This window comes from Mesitornis unicolor, unplaced genomic scaffold (assembly GCF_000695765.1).
Source record: "Mesitornis unicolor isolate BGI_N332 unplaced genomic scaffold, ASM69576v1 scaffold31061, whole genome shotgun sequence".
Lineage (NCBI taxonomy): Eukaryota > Metazoa > Chordata > Aves > Mesitornithiformes > Mesitornithidae > Mesitornis > Mesitornis unicolor.
In genome coordinates, this window is record NW_010162248.1 from 14464 (window position 1) to 23932 (window position 9469).

The window sequence follows — 9469 nt, forward strand, 5'->3', positions numbered from 1 at the left end:
TGAGATGGGAGCAGACAGGCGTGAAACTACACTTCACTGTGACTCTATGGAGCAAAAATCCAACTGTCAAATCAGCTTGTCTGCTGCCATTTCAGGTAACACAAGCCTTGTCAAGCCTGGGTTGTGCATGAGCATGATCCTTGTCTCAGGCCCCAGGCTTTCCATGAAGAGGCACAGATCCCATCCCAGGTGTCAGGGGAGCACAGCTGCCAGCAGTCGGCTCTGCAGCAGGGACAGTTACCACCAGTTAAACACCTGGTCCATGTTAACTGGAATCAAAGCTTCAGCTAAACTCACAAGATCTCAGGACTGCTCAGCGTGACTCTATACCCACATCTTCACCTCACACAACTCATCCAGCCCTACCCTTGCTCCGTTGGGATGGCTTGTTCTAGCAAACTGCTTTTGCTATGTGATTTTGTTTTTTGCTGCTGTTGTGCAAAAATGAAAAGCAACTCCCGGTATTAGACGTTCCTGTCTGAGTCAGGACTACTGCACTGCTTAGTAGTATGCACAAGGTTCTTATAAGGAATAGATTTTTATAGCCTCGGTGAAGAGCACTGTGGTCTGAATTTCAAAATTAGTTTTGCACATTTTAATGCAAAACAACATGGAGCAGCAGTAAAGGCTGAAAACATCGCCAAGAAAGAGGAAAAGAAATTGCAGCAGGTCCAGAGCTGGATGCAGTACTGCAGGTGGGGTCTCTCCTGCTGAGGTCTCACCTGCCTTGCTGTTACCCTGTTCACTAACAGTAACCTAGGCAGTGTCCTGCAGCAGCTACCACTGCCACCAACAGTCCTCATGACACAGCCACTGTGCGTCAGAGCTGGAGCCAGAACAGGTATTCCATTTTGCACACTCCTGCCCTCCAGGACCGAAGAAGACTATTTTCATCATAAGAAAATAACCCACAGTGGGTTGCTGTTAAATCCCTAGCAGCAGGAAGCTGAGTTGGAGAGGATATGGCAACATTGATTGGACTGCACATGCTAGTGTGAATTTAAAAAGGAGCCTCCTCCACACACAGGGAGGGTAAAAGAAGAGCACAGACAGCTCCAGAGAGGTTATTAACTATAAAAACTCTTATTCGAGAAGCTGTTACTGGTGAGCACTTCCACGCATGTGCAGTCATCTGGAAGAGAGCAAGGGTTGGTAAACACATAGCCAGGGTCATGGCTGCAGCTAGTCATATGGCTAATTGACTGGAATCAGTAATGAGTCTGCTGTTGCATCAGCCCATCCAGACCTCTCTACCATCCACCTTTCATTACTTACTAACAAACACATCCATCATTCACAGCCTGATACTCATTTGTAGGCTCTGTTACTGCCTGCAACCTGTAATGCTAGCATGCGTCAGACCAAGCACAGCACCAAGTGTCAAGCCCTCAGAGGCGGCGGCTGCAGCAGTAACAAGGCTGACACTAACCCACGCAGGATCCCAGGGGTCTCACACAGGGACAGAAAGGGAGGTTGCAGACAAGGTAGCCCACACATGCCCAGAGCAGAGGTCTATGCAAAACAACAACAAAAATATCAAAGTAATATATCGATCTCTAGTCTCTCTCCCTGGAGCTATTCAAAAGCCATCTAGACATGGTCCTGGGACACTGGCTTGGGGTGGCCCTGCTTGAGCAGGGGAATTGGACCAGACAGACCCCAGAGGTCCCCTTCCAACCTCAACCATTCTGTGATCTCTTCCTTTTGAGTACAGCACTCTGGATAGCACAACCATGCTGTCAAGATAGGCTCCAATGGCCCTGGTTTTGCAGGGTCACAGGTCGGCCTGCAGGCTTCACCTCAGCACACACATAGGCTCCTGGGTAAGGTACTCCAGTGAGGAAAGCCAAACAGGCTGGGCAAGGCTAGCTGGAGCTTCCTCATCACTTGACAGCCAGTTTCATGAGCCAACCCAACCCAGTCTCAGTACCCAAAGCCTCTTCCAAACATGACCGTCAAGAGAAGTTTGAAGAGGTCCTTCAGGCAGTACTCGACTGTTGGACAGCACTGGGCTGAGGCTACACAAACCAGCCTTTGAAGAGCTGCCCAGCTCTGCCCTCAAAGACCACTGCTGTCTTCCCAGTAAGGCAAACAGTAATCCAGCATGCATAACTAAGAACAGCCACTCACTTGTAAAAGAGCACATCATTCTCAGCACTGACAGCCCACAGGAGCATGGCAGGTCTGAGGATCTTTATTTCACAGTTATCAATGGCTAGGGAGATGAGTTACATACTGTAGCATCTGTAGGTAGACAGCAAATTGTAGTAACAATGCGCTACTCACTTTGGGTTTAATGACAGGATGTGAGACTGCACAGCTGTGCTCCAAGTACCGAGGCAACTCCAAAGGCTGGCAGTGAAAACAAGATACTATACCTGGAAAAACCAATTGGCCCAACCAGGGCTTAGGAAAAAAAAAATTATCACATTGATGCCAGGGAAGAAAAAAAAGTTCAAACAGCAGCAAGTAAGAATATCCCCGAAGAGGAATCAATAACATGGGCATAGGTAAAACAGATAGCAGAGGAGGAAGCTCAGGGCTAGTCATAACCACAGCTGGATCAGATCACAACAACATACTTCACTACATGGAGCAACATGTCCTACACATTTTGTGGTGTGTTAAATTAGTCTCTCTTGACTCCTTCCCAGCCAGCAGACAGTCCAGCAGTTAGTTACAGCTCTGTGCACTAATATAGTTGGTGAGAGTGGTCCACAGCTCCCCATTCCCTGTAATGGCCTAGTGTCATTCATCAGAGGCTTGGAAAACATAAGCCATACAACACACATGAGAACAAAGACGGGTGGAAGCTCTCACCAGCCACACAGCATTGCTCGGTGCCCTGCTATGCAGCAGTCCCAGACAAGGCTACTGAAGCTGTGCCTCTGGATACACTGACCCTACCCAATGGAGGGCCACAGCACTCCTCAGGCTGACCTGGACTCAGCTGGCATGTTGAAAACAAACAGGGAGACACTGGAAGTGCTGTAAGGGCTTGGACACTCAACAGAGAATTAATGTGGCCTGTAGTTCCAGTAACTGGAGAAAACAGAGATCTGGAAAGTAAAAGAGAAAAAGCAGGTAAGTTCCTGTATCCCTTGGGCCATAGAAGAAAAAGCATTAACACATGCATGACAATTGAGCTGTACAGCATTACATACACTAGCATTGCACAGCGAAGGGCAGATTTGCTGCTGTTGTCACTGAAGAAGCTTGGAACACAAAGTTACTTGCTCAAGGTGACAGCCAAGTCAGCTGCAGAGCTGGAACTGTACAATGGTCTACTGAAATCTAGTTTTCTGAGGGCTCCATGCCTTCTCTCCAGCACCCTGGCATTTTCTCACATCCAGCTCACGACTGAGAACACAAACGTGTCTACCTGCTCCTCTCCATCTAGTCACTAGTTCAGCAAACACATCTGCCACACTACTACACTTATCCCAGAGAGCTGTCTACTAGGCAATGACAGCCAGTGCCAGCCAGCTCTCTGGCTACAGACTATTGACTCATCGCTTGTTTTCAGTTTATATGTAAGTTGCACAGAATAACACCACATCAGATTTTTAGGAGATTTGAGGTCCTCTCAAAATCCAGAGTTAAAAACAAAGCCCCTTCTCTAAGGCCATTACCTTGTCCTTCAGTTGCTGGCAAAGCTGCAGCGAAACTGTGAAGAAGACAAGGGCATCATTCAACCACGGGACAACACATTCCACTTTATGGACATGGCTGACTTCATACCGTTGGTTGCCAAACTCACTGGAGTGGGGGGAGAAAAAAAAGAGCACAGCTTCACACACAGCAGCACGGAACACAAAACTCAACTGTCCTCCATTCTCACACAAGAGATCACTGTGATTTCTACTACATTTAAAACAGCACCTGGCAAAGTTATAGTATGCAATCCCTCAGTCTACCTCTGACCAGATTTAGAATTAAGCTAAATCTAACAGTGTTATGGTGGAAACGGTACCACTTTCCAGAGAGGCACAAAGGCAGGAAATGCAGACGGCAATGCCAATAGCCTCATGTTCATTTTGACTGACATTTCCAAACCCTAGTGGGCTGCACCCCAAAAAGCCACATCTTTGGGCCTTTATGACAGAATATTAATGAAACACTATTGTGGGCACCTGTGTATTCACAGGCACAGCCACAGCCACAGCAAGTGACTCAGTTCAGCTTCTCCACTTAACAGATGCTGTAATTAAAACTGTGTACAGCCTACTCCTACTCCTGTTACACAGCCCCTATAGTGACTGTACTTACAACATGGCTCCAGGGTTGTGTAAAATGGACCCTCCAGCAGGCTTGAAGTTCTAGAGGAGAAGGAAAAGGTCATTAGGATTTTGATGCAGTAAACAAACAACTTAGAAGGAAGACATTTAAGGTCTGCACTGTAAGTAGCCTGACATCCAGAAATACTTATACTGTATCGGCCCGAATACTCCATTCATATGAAATCTATGTCATTGGATCCCTTCCTGCTCCTTCATGAAAAAACTTCTACAAGTGACTGAGTCCAGCTTAGTTCCAAATTTTAGCACCGCAAAAATAAGATGAGAAGATCCAGAAGAAAAATAAAACGCAGATTTTAGGAAAAATATCCTTATGGAAGGACTGCATTTCATAAGGCTTAAGAGTTTAATTCTGTTTATAGGACATCAAGCTGACCCAAATGCAACAGGTGAAGCAGAAAAGTATCAATCAAAACTCCATTCAGAAAATCCAAGATGCTACTTCAATGTAAACTGTATTAATACAATTACGCCCTTCCTAAATGATGCAAAATTATCAAACTATATCCTAAGATAAAGCACTACTCGGCAAAAGATAGTTACTGGATTTGTCCAGAGCACTGGTATTTTCTTCTGGGCTAAGTGACCATGCCCCAAACTAGATTTAGAGCCAGTGTTCTGTCTGCAGCAGATCTAAACACAGACATTTGACAGCAGTTAGTCATTTCTGCATTATCTTATGCATGAACATGGGATCTCCTCCTCTCAGTGGGACACAAGGAGAGATAAATAAACAAGGCTGAAGAGACAGTAGTGTCACCTTGGTTGTGCTGGGCTGCAGCACATGGAGTTGGTAGACAGTCAGGCACAGCTTGTTCAGGTTGATATAGAAATTCACAAGGATGTCTGGAGGCAGAGCAGGGGTGAACATTTTCTGGAGAGAAAATAAGTAGTTTCTTTGTCAGTAAAAGGACTGTTATTTCTAATGCTGGGGAATCACTAGCTTTTTTTAAGCCACACTTGTTACCTCACAGTGAGAGGGACATTAGGAAAGAAACAAAGATCAAACAGCTTGCAGGCAATGGAGGATGGAGCAGTGCTCACAAACCAACCCTGGACAAGCTTCCTGAGCAAAGAGCAGAACTTACTCTCTGAAAACCAGACTCCTCATGCCCAAGTCATCTGCTTTCCCACAGGAAGATACAGAGCAGCCAAAAATGCTTGGGGTTTACATCTACTTCAGCTCTCATTTTCACTCAGGAGACACTTCAGAAATCCGCTTCCACCAGGATGCAGCACAGTATCCTAACTGTTGCATGCTGCCAGACTGCATGGAGATCTAGACAACCACATACTTACTGTGAGACCACTGGAGGCAATCTCTGGTAGAGTTAGAGTGGCCGGAGTGGTAAGTCGATTTCGGGCTCTTGAGAGCTGTAACATCACAGCATCCATAAGCTACAAGATAACATACAGGACACCGCTGAGTGACAATCCCTGGACAGCTTTGGATGGAGTGCTGCAGAATCGTACAGGCTTTTGCAAGTTTCACAACCACCACCACCACCCCCTGCCCTTCCAGGAATTCCGGGACTTATTGTGAAGGGCTGGCACCCACATAAATGCAGTTTAACTGTTACCACCATCACAGATATTTGTGAGACAAGCCAGGAGTGTTTAATACCAGGGACTGAAGAGAGAACAGCTATTCACTAGATAAGTAAGAAGAGAACATGAGATCAATTACTGATGCCACAGCAGCATTGACAAACCGATCATCAGCTCTTCTGAAGAGCAGGCATTAAGGAAAAAAAACATGCTGTGTTCTAGTTTTCCTCATTCCCACATCACGGGTACTGAATGGGCCCCCATGTTCATAACCATTTATGAGCCAGGGCTCTAGAGAAAAGAGCCAGCTCATTGTCAGTCCAGTCCTGCCAGAAACCACAGTTCAAAGGTTCTATTCGGGCAGACTTCCTTTTCCAGACAAAAAAAGTAGGAAGCACACGTCTGTTATAGAGCTCACGACTGTTAAGATGAAGGTGTTTTATATTGTGACTGATTTCTGACCCCTGCTTCCACCCAGAAGTAAAAAGGAAATAGTTTTATTACCTAGCTTCTTCCTATTAGCAGCCCTTGCCCATGTGGAGACTAAAAAGGTTTAGCTTTCTCACTTTTGATATTGTGATGGATTCTAATGAGCGAGTTAAAAGTTCTGTTAACTTCAGAGAGCATTTCCAAGCAGAGGGCTGGGCTTTATTGCGACACAGCAGCTGGTCTGTATCAACTACTACTAGCAAGTGAGAAGTCACTTTCAATTCGTCAGTAAATTCTGAGTACTAACTGTAACATTTTGTTTGCTGATGACTGCCTCATTTCTTCTCTCACCAAAAGCACTGACTGACAGGAAAAAGCCTGAGCTGTGTAACCACATAACACAAAAAAGATCAAGGGAGATGCTTCCAGAATGTCACTGCTGTGCAGCAGGGCAGCAACTGCTCAGATCACCATTCACCATGATGTACAACCCTGTTACTGATGCTAAACTGGTATAGGTTCCTATCAGATATGAGGTCACATGGACACTCCTTCATGCAGGTACATATGGGTACAACTGGGGAATCCATATCCAGTAAAAGACTCAAGACAGTAATGCGCATTAACTGTGTTTAAAACAACAAATGGAGGGAAGAAAAATGTATGTTCCTACCCAAATAGGGCTTTCTCCTCACCTTTAGAACCTCCGAGCCTGTTTTGAACTGGTAGTTTACATCTCTGTTCATAAGCAGGTAAATGGCTTGGTTAACATGGTTTCTAGCATCCTGGATCTGCAAAGGTAGAAATGCAGCCCTATTAAAGAAACACTCCCTGTAATACACACTAGAAAACTGAGGTTTCCCCAATTATCTCATTATCAGAAGACTAAACTCTTCCAAGTAAATAAAGGAAGGTTTTCCATAAAAGCTGGTAGAAGTCTATCAGCCAAGCAGCAGTACAAAACACCCACAAATAGGACGCGCTGCTGAGTGTTACCACAAAAACATCCTTGGCTTGTTGCAAGGCATAAATAAACTCCGCCAAGTTTGGCATTAACATCTCAAGTACACATTTTTCTAGATGTCTACAAGGTTACCAGGTAGAGCTTTCACTCTGCTGCCAAAGCAGCTGTGGGAAGCTGCACTCAAGATGAAATTCACTGACTGCCTATAAAAATATGAGCACATGGAATACATCTTCCTCTAGCCTACTCAGCTATGACACCGTAACTGTGGGAAATTATGTCTTCAAGATGAGGCACTAGATCAGGTCCTGAAATTTGATATCTCCCAGCAAAACAGTGGGAAAGAGATTCAATGTTCTGGACAGCCACATTCTTTAACTCCTTAACTGAGGGAATTCAGCCGTGCTACAAGAGCACAATGCTATGAGATTTGTTTCCAGCATAAAGAAATGCTTCCATAAGAGCAAGCTGCTCAAAGCCTCTGAAGTTGGTCTTTGCCCTACTAGCCTGGGTTTTACAAGCCAGCACAAGGCCAGTACTGCACGGGCACCCTAGGCACTCCTTTGAAAGGATTATAACTGCTCTGCAGACAGCCTTCAACTTGTTGATGTTTCAGGAACAAGCAGAACCCATCTCTCTCTCCTAGCACCGTAACTGAATCTAATTGTGTGTTTCCTCCCTTCACTTTTACCACTGGAGCTAATGTGTGATGGACATAACCTTCTCTCTCAGAAAGTCAGGGGGTACAGCTACTGCTTGGAGGGGTACAGACTCTACAGAGGTGTAGGTATCTAAAGTTAACAGTACCTGCTGCAATTTCCACTGCTTGTCTTCCCGAAATGCAAAGTGCAGGAGCTGATTACTTCTGGGCATTTTCAGATTAACGTCCTTGAAGAAAGGAACAAACACGTGAGAGCAAACAATTGCCATGTGCAGAACATGGAGACTGCCAGTCCCACTCCATTCTGTCTCCCAGAGCATCTTGGGAAGCCGCTTTCAGCAGTCCTCCGACAGGAAGATGTTAATACAAAGGATAAGTTGAAAGGCATTTAGTGAATCAGGCTCCAGGCAGGACACAACCTCATCTCAGAAGACCCCAAGGACATTTGATATTACACAGCAAAGGCGGTAAAGGCAAGGAATCCCCAGGAAAGTCGACTCCACCACTCACCACAGAGTGTGCGGGAAGGGGTTAAATGCTGGACCTTGACAAATTTCAACAGCTGCTGAAACACTGAGGATTTAAGGCCAATTAGGGAAGACTGAAAAAGAATACTTGCTCATCACTGGTAAAGCACAGTAAGGATGACCTCTCCCTCAAAGGTCATCAAAGTGTAACAAGGATGACTCCCACCCCTTGATGGTGGTACAAAGCAGGAAGCACAGCAAGTACTCACAGCTTGGCACAGAGCGTCTCCCTGCAGAGTCAACACACCTTTCACCTGGTCTGTGCTGGAATGAGAAGAAAGATCTGGGCAACACAAATCACAGGAGGCAAGAGACACCCACTGACACCACCCCAACACCACCCCTCCCTGCCCCACGTAGCTAGCCAAGCCCCCTCCTTGCTGGGGGATGCAGAACACTCCACACACACCCTCAAGTCCCCAGCTCTTGGCCTGCACCCAGCTGCTACCACATTCTTTATGAGCCACCTCACGCTAACTGCCCTGCCTAAAACATTACGTTCATTTCTGTTGCCATGCTTATTTCATGTATTACCTATCGACAATTTGGTTGCAGTTACAACAGCTCTTGTAGGCACAAACACAACATATTAGATTAATTACTGACACTGAAGTGCTACATGGCTCATATGGGAGCTGAAAGCTACAAATCCCACCCTCTCCAACAAGAAAAAAACCACTAAATAAACAAAAAAAACCCCACACCCCAAAGCTTTTAAAAGGTCCGGCAAGATGGCTCACATCTACAATGAACAGTGAGAGAAGACTGAGGCACCTGGGCCTTCAAGAACTCAGTTTAGCTGTACCTTCCATTTTAATATACTGGACAGGGACAAAGTAGATTTATTATTGATATTTTAGGGAAATTAGGACAAAGGTTAAGATTTGTCTACAGTCAGAATCAGAAAGTGAAGCAAGAGCAGAATCCAAGTTTTGTAACTGTGACTCCCTGTGCTCAGAGCCAGAAAAATGCCCCTTAGCAAAACTGCTGCAACACACCAGCATGTGGTTGGGAATCCGTGACTAGTATAGGTGTCAGCAGG

General features: G+C 45.6%; 1 protein-coding gene across 1 annotated transcript in view; it reads right to left on the reverse strand.

Moving 5' to 3' along the window:
* Nucleotides 1-2775: 2775 nt before the first annotated feature.
* Nucleotides 2776-9469, reverse strand: part of ROGDI (rogdi homolog (Drosophila)) — a gene marked incomplete at its 5' end in the record, with an annotated part of 8230 nt that continues 1536 nt past the window's right edge. Inside the window, 8 exons of the mRNA XM_010193570.1 lie at nucleotides 2776-3059; nucleotides 3633-3759; nucleotides 4270-4319; nucleotides 5059-5172; nucleotides 5598-5696; nucleotides 6971-7066; nucleotides 8047-8127; nucleotides 8637-8691. Of these exons, the coding sequence (XP_010191872.1) occupies nucleotides 3018-3059; nucleotides 3633-3759; nucleotides 4270-4319; nucleotides 5059-5172; nucleotides 5598-5696; nucleotides 6971-7066; nucleotides 8047-8127; nucleotides 8637-8691 (664 nt within the window). The remainder of the gene's footprint in view (nucleotides 3060-3632; nucleotides 3760-4269; nucleotides 4320-5058; nucleotides 5173-5597; nucleotides 5697-6970; nucleotides 7067-8046; nucleotides 8128-8636; nucleotides 8692-9469) is intronic.